This window comes from Zootoca vivipara, chromosome 11 (genome assembly GCF_965207765.1).
Source record: "Zootoca vivipara chromosome 11, rZooViv2.hap1.1, whole genome shotgun sequence".
Taxonomy (NCBI): Eukaryota; Metazoa; Chordata; class Lepidosauria; order Squamata; family Lacertidae; genus Zootoca; species Zootoca vivipara.
The window spans coordinates 13,059,303-13,076,402 of record NC_142594.1 but is presented as its reverse complement, the minus strand read 5'-3'; the positions used below and the strand labels follow the sequence as shown (position 1 = coordinate 13,076,402).

At 38.3% G+C, this 17,100-nt stretch overlaps 1 protein-coding gene across 2 annotated transcripts in view; it reads left to right on the top strand.

Moving 5' to 3' along the window:
* ATP2C1 (ATPase secretory pathway Ca2+ transporting 1) overlaps positions 1-17,100 on the top strand; it is a 47,307-nt gene that overhangs the window by 8,904 nt on the left and 21,303 nt on the right. For both annotated transcript variants that reach the window (XM_035128770.3, XM_035128771.3), the window contains 10 exons: positions 2,280-2,390; positions 4,340-4,456; positions 6,347-6,436; positions 8,905-8,940; positions 10,412-10,473; positions 11,720-11,828; positions 13,740-13,895; positions 15,816-15,884; positions 16,697-16,772; positions 16,867-16,933. In XM_035128770.3, the coding sequence (XP_034984661.2) occupies positions 2,280-2,390; positions 4,340-4,456; positions 6,347-6,436; positions 8,905-8,940; positions 10,412-10,473; positions 11,720-11,828; positions 13,740-13,895; positions 15,816-15,884; positions 16,697-16,772; positions 16,867-16,933 (893 nt within the window). The remainder of the gene's footprint in view (positions 1-2,279; positions 2,391-4,339; positions 4,457-6,346; positions 6,437-8,904; positions 8,941-10,411; positions 10,474-11,719; positions 11,829-13,739; positions 13,896-15,815; positions 15,885-16,696; positions 16,773-16,866; positions 16,934-17,100) is intronic.

Here is a 17,100-nt window from a genome sequence, read left to right as displayed (position 1 = left end):
ACTGCTGTCTTTCCAGCTCACTGCTATCTGCAAAATACTGACCTATGTCATAGGCAGTGCTGTAATAAGAAGATGGTTGTTAAACACTTTGAATATTCAAAAGTGCTATATACATGCTTATTAGTACTACTGGTAGCAGAAATTTGGGCACATCTTTAAATATACTTATGTTGCATATTACACATTGGACCTGGGAGAACCTTGCATATCTGAGATCTGTAACTCACCCAATAGTCTTTTTTCAGCGACACACTTGCACTTAACTGTCAAACTTGCTTTTTAAGCCTGGGTGGCATTTTAAGAGCTTTATAATTTGTATGTAGATGGGTTAGAAAGCATTCCTCATCCCTGATGTGTATGTGTGGTTTCCTGCACAGAGTTTGTGTCATCAGGCCGCGGATCTGAAGAGAGATTCCTCATTAGGGAATTCTATTACGAGAGGGATTAGTGTTCCAATTCTACCAGTGTTGGCACCAGCCACAGCCTAGACAACCTTTTATGTGGCATCAGGAGCAGGTGGTGAAAGTAATGTGCCCTCTGAGCTCACCTTAATGCACTTCTAGGGTTGTGGTCACCTACACTTTTTGTTCATACCGTGTTTCTCATAAAATAAGATGCACCTAGAAAATAAGCCATGGCAGGATTTTCCTGGGTTGAAAAAATATAAGACATACCCCAAAAATAAGCCATAGTGGTGGGAGCAGGTTTGGATGGCGCCATGGAAGAGGAAGATGCCTCTCAGCGCCCGGAACCGGATGCTGCTGCCCCTCCAAAATGCCCAGCAGCGTGTGCCGCTCTGAGCCTCAACCCGGCGGCGGGACGCAGCAAGAGCCGCAGCGTGCGCCGCACCGAGCTGGGACCCGGGAAGAGCCGCAGCGCGCGCCGCGTGGAGCCCGGACCCAGCGGTACCCAGCAGCGTGCCCTGCTGAAGCGCCGACAAAGCGCCCAGCAGCAACAGCCAGTTGCGGGCGCCGAGCCACGACAGGAAGAGGAGGTAATTTTTTAAAAAAACAAGACACCCCCGAGTAAAATAAATATAAGATGGTGTCTTATTTTATGAGAAACACGGTAGTTATTTTATGGTTGGTCTTCTGGTCAGTGTATTCATTGGTCTCTTTGGGGAAATGTTGGTGCTGTGTAGCAAAAGCATTCGTATAGTATATTTCTTCATAGGAATGGAAAATTGGTTAATGTCCTAATGAGGCAGTTGATCCAGAAAGTGGAAAACCTCATTTCCTCCAGTTACTGTAGACCTGACTTAAGGGGCTAAAATTAGTTTAACATACAGTATAGCTGTATTGTTTTTTTTACTGAAACATGCTTGTTGATTTTTATTTTTTTTAAAGACAGAGTTCTCTAAACGTAAGAGGAATTTTTTCTCAACTGCCCTTATTATTTACCCAGTTCTCATGCTTGCAGCATGCAAACATTTTAATGCAGTTCGTGCTTATGCAGCACATCCTTCATTAGTATGAGCTGCTGTTGTTTACAGGTTTGTGAGCCTTCAATATGCTCTGCTTTCCTGAGCTGTCTGTTATTTAGCAAACGTCTGTAGGGTAATTGGGCATGTAAAAAAAACCACTATAGAGTCTGGGTAGCTTTTGTTTTTTAGTCACATTCCCAGTGTGTACTGGTGCATTTCTTAGTACCATGTTCCTCTCTGGTGTTAAGTGATGCCATTTCTGTATGTACAGTAGTGCAAACAGAATACACTTTTGCAGTAAGAATTTGTGCTGTGTCAAATAACATTGCAACACTCTGGAGTTACTATTGTTTCAATGCTTTGTTTTTATTTATATGGAGATTTTATTTCCTATTGTGTTGCTTTATTTATATGTGAGCCTTGGGGTTAGAGCTTGGGGTTGTGGGGGTGGAGAAGAGAGTGCAATGCACAGGAGGGTCCAGTGAGCTGTCATGAATGCTTCTCCTTGTCTAGTCATTAAGATAATGAGCAAAAGGATTATGTATACATATAATCATTATGATCCTTTAATTAGGACAGTCACTACTTTCTAACGATGTAGAAAGGACTACCTAGAATGTAAGTTTAATTTGTTATACAGCTTGCCCTAAATATTATCGTTTTGAACGTACATTCTGAAAAGTTACACAATAGCTAAGGGTATTTTAATTACTTTTGATAAAGCACTGAAACTGTTATTACTTAAATGGACATATGCATGCAAGTGGCAGTACCTTTTTTTTTTTTTTACTTTGTAAGTTATTGGCATGAGAAGGAATGCACAATCTGGTGATATGTATAGCTTCTTGCTTTTTAGGTTGCACGTTTTCAACAACTGCCTAATGATGAAACTGAAATAATGATTCCTGTTCTGACTTCCAAAAAAGCAAGTGAATTACCAGTCAATGAGGTTGCAAGCATTCTTCAGGTAAGTAAATACTATTAATGTTTAAATAATAATATAAAGGTTTTTTTTATTCAGTATTTAAGTTGAAGAGTCTATCCAGTTGAATAGAGAAGAGATATTACTAATATACTGAATGATGCCCCAAATGAGTCATACTCAAAGTTAGCCTACACTGAATACGATTTAGTTGGATATTGACTACTGCTTTTTGACTTGCACACAGTGCTTTGACATGCTGGAGTTACACTGAACAATTGCATGTTAGTTTTGTTGATTAACAGTGATCTACATTGCATTTAAATTAAGCATCCGATTATATGAAAATGCTATAAGCATGCTATGTTGGTGGTTCTGTGGGAAATGTTTTAGGGCGACTTTTTCTAAATAGACTTGCTAAACATTAGTTTTAAGTGGACTAGATAGCAAAATATTTAGTTAATTATTTTTCTTGCTGATCTGAAAACTAGGGTTATTAATTTTCTGAAGTATTACTAAACAGGTTTTGACCTATAAAGACTTAAATGGCTCAGGACCGCAATTCCTCAAGGACTGCCTCTCCCCATATGAACCAACCAGGACCTTAAAATCATCATCTGAGACCCTTCTTCATGTGCCTCCTACACAAGAGGTCTGGAGGGTGGCAACACAAGAGTAGGCCTTTTCTGCAGTGGCTCCCCATTTGTGGAATGCTCTTGGCAAGGAGGCTTGCTAGCACCTGCATTACATATATTTAGGCACCAGGGGAAAACATTTCTCTTCAAGCAGGCCTTTGGCTGTTTAACATTCTTTGGCATTTTAAATGTTTTTGTGGGAGTGGGGTTATTGGTTTTTTGTGTTCTATTTTGTGTTCTCATTTTGTATTTTTGTCTTGTGAGCCAATCAAATTTTGAATTAACGTAATCTAAAACTTTGAAAGAAAGTTATTATTGTCTTTTGCCAAAGTGCATATTTAAAGGTATGGCTTTCAAATCTTTCTAATATAATATTGCTTCTTAGAAGCATGGATGATTTAAATAAGGGCATTGTATTCAAATGACCAGATCGTATATTCTGTACGTCACAGCTGTCAGTCTGCTGTCTTGGCAAATTATATCAATGTATCTGTGGTAGAATTTTAAAATCAGACAGATTCTCAGGACGTGTCCACTTATATTTTGGTATTCTCAAATGTGCATCATATATTGGAGCAGCTAGAGGAAATGCTGATCTGTTACTCAATATTGAAGGAAAGCCATTTATCTGTTTCAAAATCCCCCTTTGCAACCTCCAGAATATCCTTTTAATGTAATGTTTTTAAAAACGTAAGGAGACTAACATGTATATTAGAACCATAGACAGCAGAACAGTAAAAGAAAAGGGGGAAAAACAGTAAAATGCAGCATTAAAGTAAAACCAGATTTAAACAAGATTTTAGAAATTCTAGAAGCTGGGGGAGGGAGAGTTCTTCACCTAGAACTGAAAGGACATGAGAATTTCTACTAGATGAGCATATTTGGAGATGACATTCCAAAGGTGGGACACTACAAATGAGAAGATTATTTCCAGTAGCCTCCTGCCTAATCTCCAGCGTGGACATATCTGGATTAGGGACCTCCAAAAATGACCTTAAAATATGAGCAGGTTTATATGAGGGATGATGATCCTTCAGGTCTGTATCTGGGTCTAGGAACTTACTAATCGGAGGAAGTTTTCACTTTCTATCTCTACCTAGGGAAAAAAATCCCTGAACACTTCAGGAATGCAGCAATAATTTGTCCTTGTCATAGAACTCCTGCTTAGTCATTCAAATTCTTAAATATTACAGCTATGAAATTAGATTCAGTAAACAACCTTTTAACCAGGAATGTGAGATAAGAATAACAGACTTGACTGCTATAATATTTCAGCTTTTGATTGCAATGAAATGAAACCTTGGCTTTGCACGAGAAATAAAATGAATAAAATGCACATAAGTATGCATCTTCTCATAGGCTGACCTTCAGAATGGCTTGAAAAACTGTGAGGTTTGTCATAGACGGGCCTTCCATGGATGGAATGAGTTTGATATTGGTGAAGATGAACCACTATGGAAAAAATACATTTCTCAGGTAAGCCTTTCTTCTTCCTTTCTGAGGGCTTTAAAAAAAAAGAAAGAAAGATTTATCTGTTCAAAAGATGTTGATAGAGCCTTTAGTCATTGCGGTATTATCCGGCTGGTCGCAGTTCCAGAGCAGCAGTGTGATTTATTACCCTTGAGCAGTAGAAGGAGGAATTAGACACACCTGTAGGTGGGGGAAATGGCTACTCGCCCTCTCCACATTTGTTAGAGGACACTCGTCATTGCTATCAAATATAGAGGTGCACACAATCAGTAAAGAGACAACTTCACTCGGTATTTCCAGCTCTTGTGCAAAGTGTCAGCTTGGTAGGGGAATATCATAAGCGGTTTCTTCACTCGCTGTCTTGTAAGGAGTTTCAGCTTTCAACTGAGGTGCCTCTTTGCAAGCTAAGCAAAGACAAGCGAGGACCCTGTATGCTTAGGGTAGCAGGGATGGGTTAGGGACTTGCCACTCATTTGATGCCACTAGCACTGTTCTGTAGGTATTCATGCCACTTGTACAACTGCTTTCCAGGCAGGGCTTTCAATAGCAGTAGCCTTGGTAGTTGTGAAGAGGGACTTACTTTCCCCAGAAATAATACATTATGTTTCACTGTTGGAAAAGTGTAATATTCCTTGATTTAAGGGGCCTGAATGTCACTCAGCCAGGGTTGGCCCACCCTTGAGGCAAGGTGAGGAAACTGCCTCAGACAGCAGGATCCACAGGGGCAGCGGATCCTGCCTCCCAAGAAATGCATCACTCGTTGCTGCTGCTGTGCAGTGAGTGATGCACAGCAGCAGCTGCACCCCGCTCTTTGGAGGGTACATCTACAATCTCAGCAGCCCCACTTCCAATGCAGCCTCTACAACGGCCTCTTGGTGAATAGGAGACCCTGCTGGTCTCCTCTCACCCTTGTTACCAATGTAGATCTTAACTTACCCCCTTTTCCCCAGTTAGGGGGCGGGGGCTCCAATTTGTAGTTTGCTGAGGGTACCAAAATGTCTTGGGCTGGCCTTGCATTCAGCCTAAGCACAACTACTGGGCTTATACAAGCAAAAGTCAAAAGGTGTCAAACTGTCTGATTCATATTTTGAAAAATAATCTGAAGCACACACACACACACACAAACACACACCTTTCTATGAAAACAATTCCCCATTTTTTAAAGTTTGAAGGAACTTTATTAAGATTATTAATTATTTTTACCCCATTAGTTTGAACTTTAGTCAGAAGAGCTTATTGGGAGTGAAATCGGCCAATATGTTCTCCAGTTAAATATTTTCTGTGAAATTTTGGGGTTTTTAAAAATATTGAAATACAATTAATGGACATGTCCTAACTGACAGTTGCTTGTGCCATCTGCTATGGACATTTACACAAAGCACATATTCAGTGCACATCACATTGAATGCCTTTTTACTTGCCACTTCCTCCCCACCCACCGGCCTTTCAAAAGATTACGACGGTCTGCATGGGAAGTCTCATGCTGTTCCTGTTCTTGCCATTTTCCTGTTCAATCTTTATTTAAATGAATGCTTACACTAGGAGGAGGATTCCAACTCTAAATTTATAAATCGAAACTCTGATTTTATTAAATTTGTTGAATGTAGTAGTTTTTCTTCAAATAGTGGTTTAACTGTTTTGAGGTGTTAACATTTTTTAAAGCCTCTCATTTTTGTAGTAATAAAGGAAGTCTTTTAAAACTTGGGCATTTCAACCTATATAAAAGTTCGTACCTGCACCTCTTATGGACCTCCTCTCCTTTAAGACATCAGGGCCTACTAGCCCATGACTGCACCTTAGTACAGAATACACTGAATTTACCAATTTGCAAAAAGGAGCTTTATTAACAGTTATTTTAACACACTTCTGAAAAAAATGTTTCCTTTTTCTTTGCAGTTTAAAAATCCCCTTATTATGCTTCTCCTGGCTTCTGCAGTATTCAGTGTTTTAATGCATCAGTTTGATGATGCTGTCAGTATCACTGTGGTAAGTAAAATCCTAAGATTCCTCCCCCTGTTGTTATTTGCTGGATATTTATTCAATCTTGGGCTTCTAGTCAGTTACCAGGTGAGGAGTAGAAACCAGCCAAGTGTCTTAGAAGGTGCTTCATAGTAATACTTAATAATCTATTTTCCTTGTCAGTTCCTTATTTGTTTCATATGAATGGGAGCCTGTGAGGCATTTGCCACACCAAGCCCTTTTGCCTTCCCCACACAATGACCCCAAACTCTTGAATATTCCTCACAGTGCACTTCCCTTTTTACAAACACTAGTCTGCGTTGTTGGATTGAAAACTCTCCATACTTAGAGACCAGATGGAAATTTGTTCAGTGCTATATATTTGGTTACTTTGAGAAATATGTTTTATCTCCCTGTTGTGTACCAGCTGGCATACATGATGTAGACTCCTTCCTCCTCCTTAAGCTAAAAAAAGAATGTACTGTAGTAAAAATGGGTATTGTAGCTACTAATTGACCAACTGTTGCAATTTAGAGTGGGGTGAATCTGCTTGGTTGGGACACCAGTTGGAGGGGTTATATGTCATGGTGTTGTCCTGATAATCTGGTGCCAATATTGCAATATTTTTGGTGCTGCATTGATATTTTCCTATTCACCATTCATTCAAGATAGTATTCTAATGGGAGCTGTGTTTTTCTTGCTGTTTTTCAGTTTTGTGTCTTTAGTCTGCCTTTTATTTTGTTGGTTAGTTTTTGGAATTTACTACCACAAAATTATTAGTGACGGGCCATCAACATGGATGGCTTTAAAAGATTAGGCATATTCATGGAGGAGGATAAGGATATCTTAACTCCAGTAGCAATATGCCTCTGAACACCAAGTGCTGGGGATCCTGAGTAGGGAGAATGCCATTGCTCTCATGTCCTGCTTGTGGACTAACTATAGCCATCTGGTTGACCACAGGGACTAGATAAGTCTTTGGTCTGAACCAGTAGGTCTCTTCTTGTGGTTGGGTTTATTTTATTTTATTTTTTATAAGTTTCTTGAATAGTTCTGGTCATACTTCTGTACATCACCCTGAAATCTCCTTAAGAAATATTTTTAATAAATTGATAAAAAAAATGGGGGGGGGATTCTTCATGGTGCCCAAGTGATAACTTTATGTTTTCCCCTCCAGTCAATATTTGCATTGTTTTTAATGGGCTGCATGCCAAGCAACAGGCTGAAAACAATGTGTATGTTGTTTATTGTTCTCTCCTTTCTTCTAGAAACATAGCTGATTGTTCTGTATAAGGCCAATGCAATTTAAGGCACTTTTTAATTACATGGTTTCCTATTAAACAGGAAGACCTGTAATTGCGGTTTTAATATAATTTAAAACAAGGCTAGAATACATGGCTGAAACATAATTTGCCTGGTCAGGATGATGATTCAGCTCACATCCTAGAATTACTGGCGCTGGGAGATGCCCATGGAGTATAGCTTCATAAGAATGGATAAATGTTACAAAGCAGAAAGAAATGCAGACTAGAAGGCTTTGAATGTCAAGAGGAGCTGATTTTCACTCACTTTTTTGGGCTAAAAGTCTGAAGTGGCATTTGTAACTACTCTTTATACTGTCTGATTCTAATCCTGGATTATTAAAATACCTTTACAGCGTTAATCTTTTTAAACCTAAAAGTTAAGCATGGATTGGCTAGCCGAAAACACAGTCCGTACCATTGATCCTTTCAGTAGAGAGGCTCAATTCCTAAATGTTAAGTACGTATTCTTCAGAGTGATGCAGAAACATTGGCAGTACAAAGGGGAGGGGGAGATGTACATGACTATAGAGTTTCCTTGAGTAGTTTTTGCTGCTGCCTAAATGGAACTGTTGGAAACCATGCCTAGATGTTTAAAGCAGCCTGCTGCTGCCTTGTTCATGGAGTTGGCAGCAGGGGGCGGGCAAATAACCAGGCTTTTGATTCTTAGAATAATACGTAAAAATCATTAAGGCTTAATTGACTTGACTCTGTGAGCTGACAATAAATAAAATAACATCTAGACTCTTGGAAGCAGAGAGAGTATTAACCTGCCAAAAAGTCATTTATGTTGTTGAATGTAGGAAAATAGAAACTGAACAAAAAAAGATGCATGGTGTGTGACCAATGCAGTCTGAAAGATTCCAATACTAATTTATTAGACGATCAATAATTTTATGATATACAGTGACTTGCTTGCCTTTCTCACATTAATGCCTGACTTAGAAGTCTGGCATGGAGATAGTGGTACAGCAGGGTGGGGCTTTGCCTGCTTCCTAGGTTGTTTGGTTTTTATCTCCCGGAACCTTAGAAAGAAAAAAGAAATGATTGAAAGCTATTGCTTGTGTTTGTCGTTCCTCAGTTTAGTCTTAAATAGTATATTGTACCTGATTCAAGTAGCGGGAAATCTGCATGTTTGATATAAATGTCGACAAGGCAGTTTGTTTTAATAAACATTTTTCTTCATTCATACAGGCAATACTTATTGTTGTTACAGTTGCCTTTGTTCAGGTAAGATTTTTTTTTCATTTACTTTACCCAAGAGCCGTTTTTGTAGAAAAGCTGTATTTATTACTCTTAAAGCAATTTAAAAGCATTTAGGCTAGGGGTTTTTTTCTCAAACACGGGTGGGAAACCTCCTGCCTATGTCGTAATTAGGCCCAGCTTGGGTCCACTTTGGCCTGGAAGGTATTGCCCACAAACCACATCCATCTGACGTCCTATGTGGGCTCCCAGTTGTTCCTTTGAAAGCTGGGCTCTTTGTCAGTCCAGCTGGGATTGTTGAAAACTTCCTGGTGCAGCCGAGGGGACCGGAGGAAGCAACACAGATTAAAAGTGCTTCCTTCAAAAGGAACCTTTTCTTCCCTCTACTGAGGAAAAATACAGTTGAGAGGAAGCACCTCCACAAAGCGAAAAATGCTCTATTTTTACATTAGGATGTTGGCTCGTTGACTTGTCAAAGTTGACTTGCTGCAAACTAACTCCCAACTTTCAAGCCTCCAATGGGAAACACAAGAATATCACATCAGCAGTTAAGATTCAACAAGTTAGGTTGCCCCACCCCCTTTTAACATTAATATGATTATTATACAGGTAATATGTATTGATATAGAATTTAAACATGCCATAGAGGGAATGGGGAGCCCAGGGAGCAAGTCTGTCTTTTAAAAAAGACACAACAGTAATGCTACACTGTGGAAAGAGATAGCTTCTCCTTTTTTGTGGGGGGAGCTCCTCAATGTGTGACCCAAACAGGAATATGTTTGGACCCATAGTTTGAGAAGCACTGATTTAGGTGCAATGTCAGAGAGTGGCATTGATGCTGTAAGCCAGATGGTTTGCTGGATATCCTAATGCCTGCTAGCCCATAATTAATAAATTTAGGAAGAAGCTGTCAATCGGTTTCAGAAGGAAGTGTGATGGACTCTTGCAGTTTCATCAGTTCACTTTCATGTGCTTTCATAAGGAGCAGCTTATTCATTATGCACTAGACATTGCCTGTAACAACTTCTATGGAAATGTGAAGAAGAGGCTCTTCGAAACATGTTACAGGTGTGCTAAGAGACAGACTTTATTTTTTGTAGTTGAGCACTGTTTTGTACTTTTCACTGGAGAAGAGTGTAACATTGCAAATCATTGTAGACCTTCCCATACAATGGGTCAGTCCAGCTGGTGGATTACTTCTGTATGTTATGGTTTGCTCTATGGAGTTATTGCAGTTCTGAAGTGTTTCCAGGTAGCAGCTCTTTTGGAATCTAGTCAAGAGAGGAGTGAATAGCAGACAGACTTGATAGAGCCCATGAAAGGGAGGGTGGAAGTCTGAGAATTCAGAGAATCCTATATCTTTGGAATTTTTTAAAATCTTTTTGTGAATGTAAAACTAAATTGGTTTAAAACCAATAAAAATTTTTATAAAAAAGATAGGGCTGATATAGTACGTTTTGAGAGCTATTTTAATTTTCTTCTTGTTGTGCGCCTCTAGGAATACCGTTCTGAAAAATCTCTAGAAGAGCTGAGTAAACTTGTACCTCCAGGATGTCACTGGTATGGACCAGCTTATTTTTTGACTTAACCTAAATTAATAACCTTCAGTATAACTAATCTGATATAGCCATAGCTGCCAAGTTATCCCCCTTTTTAAGGGATTTTCCCTTATGCTGAATAGGCTTCCTCGCGAGAAAAGGGAAAACTTGGCAGCTATGGATATAGCTGGAGATGCCTTCATGATTTCACGTGATGCCAAATGATTGTATCTACGTACCACGAGAGAGCTAGTTGGTTTCTTTAAGCTTTTGATAAGATTGTCAAATAGAACTGCTTAGCTGAAGATCATGTTCACATGAAGGATGATACGAAAATATTTTAAATAAATAATAGATAATGTTTCAGTAAATAGCTGGGATTCAGTCATTTGTTTCGGTCTCAGGGGATGGTGGATGCAGACACTTCTAGAAACTGTATAAGAGCTTGCCTTTTGGAAAGGGAAATTACCATGTGCTGAAAACAGCAAAAACATAGCCTGTTTTTTATGGGGGATGGGGTTTGGTATATTTATAGTGTATTGCTGTTTAGTTTTTTTATTTAATATTTTACATTTCCTTTTGTGCCTGTGAGCTGAGAAGCACCTCATAAATATTTTATATAAATAAGAACTGTAAGACCTTCAAAGAGAAATAGGGCTTTTTGAGGTTTTCTTATTCATATGTAAATTACTTCTTGGATCATGGCTATTAATTTACACTATTGACTGCATATATATATTTTACTGAGTAGTTTTTCTGTAAGTCTCCTCCCCACATTTGGCTTCATGCCCCTAGTTGGTATAGCAGATTTAATTAAAACTCTGAAGATGGTATCTTTTTAAGAAAATGGAAATTGGCCTCACATAACTGTGTAAAAAGGTAGCATGCTAGAGTGTAATTTCAAGACTCAGAATGGAAAACATCACTTCCAAAGGAACTTTATTAAAGGTGCAGTACTTACATTGGCATTTTGCTTTTCCCCTTGCTAATATAGAACTGGCACCGTCAGTTTGACTTGAAATGGAAGAAATGACATCTGAAGGGGGAAAGTTCTTTGAACATAGCGGATCAAGCATATTTTATCCAATTAGATCTGCAAGGGCTAGCTGAAGATTATAGTTCACTGTGATGTGATGCAGTGCTCTTCATTAGTTATTGTATCCAGACGTCCTTTCTTTTTAAATCTCAGAATAAACGTGAGTGTATATATGTATGTACAGTATTCCACTGAGTTTTCACGTTATTGCAACATATTTCATTCTCTACAGTGTTCGAGAAGGCAGGGTGGAGCATACACTTGCAAGAGACTTGGTTCCAGGTGATACTGTCTGCCTGTCAGTGGGAGACAGAGTTCCTGCTGACCTGCGTCTGTTTGAGGTGCGTTGTCATTAATTGCATGCTAAACTGTAGTTTTGGATTCTGGGATCTAGCAGATATGTATTAATCTTAGACATTTAATAATATACATTCACACGCTAACTTTGCCCAACAATAATGTGGGCCTAGAGAGATCTGGTTTCACATTACATCTTATCACTGGAGTTTTTGGGAAATTATACCATAAGGTGAAAGGGCTAACTTGTGAGCAGGTTATATGCTCTCTGGTAACTGGCCATAATATAATTCATCCATTAGTGCAAAGGCCGCCTGACATGTCAACAGGAGCAAGTTGGCATGACATAAATGTCATTCTTTGTATGACTAACCAGAGACCAAAAGATGGTTATCTATTTAGGATTTTTAAAAATTTAACTGAAGTGGGTAGCCAGTTGCAGTAGCTATAACTATGAAATGAGGAAATATGCTGAATTCCAAGTACACTACTATATTTGGTGGCTGTGGACATTCTGCCCTGTCTGAAATATACAATAATTCTAATTCAAAGATTTCCAAGCAGGTTTTTCTTAATTTCGAACAATTTGATCATGTTAATAGGCTGGATCATCATGAATTTCGTAGCAGCAATATACTGTTGCTTATTCATCCCAGAGAATGCGAAATAATTGAAGAGATGAGGTTTGTTTCCTAAAGCAGCAGAGTATCCTATATGATTCATGCACATTATTCCACCCACGTATAGGTTCATTTTTGTCCCTGAAGCTGTAGGTATGGAATTGGGAACCTCCATGTGTCTCTCCATGTGTTGTTGGAATCCAGCTCCCCTCAGTCCTAGCCAGCATGGCCAATGGTCAGGGCTGATGAGAGTTTTAGTCTCAACAACATATGGAGGGCCACAGGTTCCCCATAAATTCTGTAGGGAAACTGCTGGCTCCCAAGCTCTGGCACATCACTGCCTGGCCCACAGATATGATTCCTCCATGATTCCTCTGTGCTGCCCCTGGCCTGAGAACAAGAAAAGTGTTCCCCAATGGGAGTTGTCATCTCAAGGAATGTCAAGTGTAGCTCTTTATTTGTGTGGTACGGCTGAATCCTAAATATATAACTTATTTTTCCGTGTATAAGACTGGTTTCCCCCCTAAAAAATAATGAGAAAAATTAGGCGGGCATCTTATATATGGATATATCTCCCCCCATTTTCTTAAATCTGGGTCCCCCAATATAGGGGGCGTCTTATACATAGGAGCGTCTTATAGATGGAAAAATATGGTAATTGAGCATGGAATATAAAGCATACTATGTAAAGCCAATTCTGTACAGTGGTACCTCAGTTTATGAGCACAATTGGTTCCGGAAGTCTGTTCATAAACTGAAGCGTTCATAAACTGAAGCGAACTTTCCCATTGAAAGTAATGGAAAGTGAATTAATCCGTTCCAGATGGGTCCGCAGCGTTCGTAAACCGAAAATTCATAAACCGAGGTGTTCATAAACCGAGGTTCCACTGTATTTAGAAAATTCAACTTGAAGTAGTCCAGAGGCAATTGTATAAACATAGGCCATGTATCCTCTGGGCACTCCAAGGAGAGACTACTTTCTTCGAACAGTTAACCCCATGCTGCGTTGTAAGCTGATTTTGAAACTCTTTATTTTCAAAAGCAGTGTGATTACTGTTTGTGTTCCGTCCGTAACATGCATAGTCTAAAATGAAAGTTCAATAGGATCTCAAAATACCAAGCATGTCCACTAATATTTCAGAACCACCTTTCCAACCTGGGGTTCCCAGATGTTTTAGTGGTACAACTCTTCATCACCCCTGATCATCACTGGCTGGGGATGATGATGAGGGTTGTAACAGAACTAACATTTGGGGACCCAAGGTTGCAGAAGGCTGTATTAGAAGAAGGAAAATAAAATATAACCATTTTATCATTTCTGTCTTTTCCTCAAAGGCCGCGGATCTGTCTATTGACGAATCTAGTCTGACAGGGGAGACAACTCCTTCCTCAAAATGCACTTCTCCTCAGTCAGCTGCTACAAATGGAGACCTCACTTCAAGGAGCAATATTGCTTTCATGGGAACACTTGTTCGATGTGGAAAGGCAAAGGTATTACAAGAATACTAAATGTATGCATTTGTAAAAGTTAGGTTGACTGTAAAGGCTACTGATTTGCTACAATTCAGGATATATTTTATTTATGCATACATACATACATACAAACTCTGGTAATATAGCCTTGGAAAAATGCATTGGTATTAGGGAGGTACGAACATGCCTCAATCTGTTCCAGCATTCATTCACACTGGTACCGTGTTTCTCCAAAAATAAGACACCGTCTTATATTTATTTTTCCTCAAATAAACACAGGGTGGCTTATTTTCAGGGGATGTCTTTATTTTTTATTAAGTATAGTACAGTTTGATCTACAAGGTTAAACTGCCTATCACTATGGCTTATTTTCGGGGTATGGCTTATTTTTGGGTTATGGCTTATTTTTTTGGAGAAACACGGTATCTTCTGTTCCTCTGCAATTTAATTTGCACAAGCATATTAAATATATGCTTATCTGGCATCAGGAGATATTTACAAATCAACTACCTTTCTTATATGTTCCTTTTCAAATTTAGTTAATTTCCAGAGGCTAGGATTGCAACTTTTCTCGCTAGTTTGATTTCAGAGTTTTATATAAACTTGTATAAATCCTGTTGATATTTTGTTCTTTGTGTCCTGGTTTGTATAAATTATTCTTACCATTTAACCACATATAACTCCTTTTTATTTCATTATTCAGCAAATGGTTATGTGTGTGTCTGCTGAAACAACACTGTAGCTAATTTTCATTTGAAAAGAACAATAATGAATCATACATTCTGTTGGGTTGTAAAATTAACACAACAGGAAGCAGATTAAGACTGCAATCCTAACCCCACTTTAATATATATTTTTCATTTTCAATTTTACAAACAATAACCAAAAACTACAAACAGAATATCCCCGTTGATTCCCCCCTTTTTATTAATTTCCCTCTACATCTCCTTGATAACTCCAATTATTATAAATCCTTAATCCATCATTCAGATTTCTACTCTGCCAATCCTACTAATGAATATAGTTGTTTACAATAATTTTTCAAATACATTATATACTTTCCCCCTTCTTTATTAAAGTTTGATTCTTCCTGGTTCCTTATTCTTCCTGTGAGTTTTGCCATTTCAGCATAGTTCATATCTTCATTCCATTTCTGGGCTAGCAAATTGTCTTCCTTGGGAGAAAGACAAATATACATTAAAGAATATTTAAATAACACCCATAATTTGTGTATCTTTTCACATATAATGTTGCATGTGTTTTAAAAACTCCCAAAATTTTGTTGTAGAGAACCAAGGTGAAAATAATTCATAACAATAATCTTGTGTCGTGGTGGGAGTTGAAAGGGCCGCTGAACGGAAATCCGATTGATAGTTCATTTTTCAACGGATTCCTCCAGCATCCCTGATTTGCACTGTAGGTTATCAACACCTGCACTCTGCTACCACTTATAATTAAAAAGTGAATGCATGATAACTTGAAGAAGAAATATTTAATCATTATAAAGGTACCTTGTAGACAATGCTTAAAAGTCAGTGCAAATAAGAGTTTGGCTTCAGTTATACAAGGGTTGGGCAGATAGTGGTTAATAGGCTAATTCCTGGTATGCCACTGGTTGCTTGGATTCGTACGAAGAATGTGAACTCTGTCATAGCTGGGCTAAGTCAACCTTGATATAATTCTGCAGATTATTTCTTGTGGTCTTAGGCAAAAGTGCATTCTCAGGCTCAATTAAATATTAGTCATGCTTCAGCTGTGAGATCTTGAGTATACACCTTGTAAACATTTTAAAACTTTGGTGAACCGTTGTAATTCTAGTAAAAACTAGAAGTCAGTCCTCTTGCAAGTTAAATAAGAATAGACTTGTTACAACTGGGGGGGGGGGTTAGCCAATCCTCTTTGAATTACATTTTGAACTTGTTATGCTTCATTTTCTAGGGGATCGTTATTGGAACTGGAGAAAACTCTGAGTTTGGGGAGGTTTTCAAAATGATGCAAGCAGAAGAAGTAAGTAATATAGTATTACAAATGAACATTTTACAGGGTTCACTGTAAGCTGAACAACATGGAGGTAGCATCGAAACCAGAATTTTAAAAAAATAACCTTTCATCATTACACACAGATGCTTTAAGTATAGGAGTGTGATAAAGTCAATTGTAGAAATGCATCCAAAAATTATACTGAATTTGAAGGGTCTACTAATCTTAGTTTATATTTCATTTTATTTTTGCTAGAATAACACTTTTATATGTTTTCTGTTCTCATTTGCAAGATATCTTGGTGCTCACTGCAATATTCTTTGCAAACAGAGTTAATAAAATTATCTCAAAAGTTTGTGCATTCATGATGGACTGAAATGCCTGCATTTTGTGAACAAATGCAGCCTTTTAAGCCCCCCCCATGTCATTTAACCTTTGTGAAAAGCCAAATATTCAGGGCAGATGTGAAATGGCTTTTGTGGAGGAAGTCTTGTTGACGATGACAGAATTATTGAGTCTTTCTTCCTTTCACATCTGATTAGTATTTCAGAAAGTATGGAGGACAGAAGAGAAAGAATTGGTACCTGTGGGGTACCACTATAAGTGCATTGCCACTTGCTGAGCTTTGCTGAGCTGAGTGCAGTGTATTTGTTTTATAGCAATTTTATTCTGCCTTTTCATTTCAGCTTAAATTTTAAAGGCCGCTCTCAAATAAAGTAATAGAAAACTGTCCTGCAATGCAAAAAACACAATACAAAGCTAACAAAACTATAAAATCAGATAGCCCTAGAAAAATCCGTTCCACTAAATAAATTTGTTTTAATGTTCTTCTTACCTAGGCCCCAAAGACACCTTTGCAGAGGAGCATGGATCTCTTAGGAAAACAACTTTCCTTGTATTCCTTTGGTATAATTGGTAAGAGAACAACTGTTTTTGTACAGCTCTCTCATCTTGCGCTATTCTAACTGAATAGGGAGATCTTTTAATGTTCAATTTACTTTTATTATAGGCATAATTATGCTGGTTGGCTGGTTGCAAGGAAAGCATATCCTTGATATGTTTACCATCGGTGTGAGGTGAGGTTCTTAAGTATTATCTCTAATAATACTGAAAAAGTGAATGTCTCAGACTGAAGTTGTCCTTGCAAAAGTTTACTTGCTTTATGCAAATTAGAGAATCTGCCATTTGAATCTTTCTTTTCCTGTGGACTCTTCCCAAATTGGTCCCTTCATTAATATATATT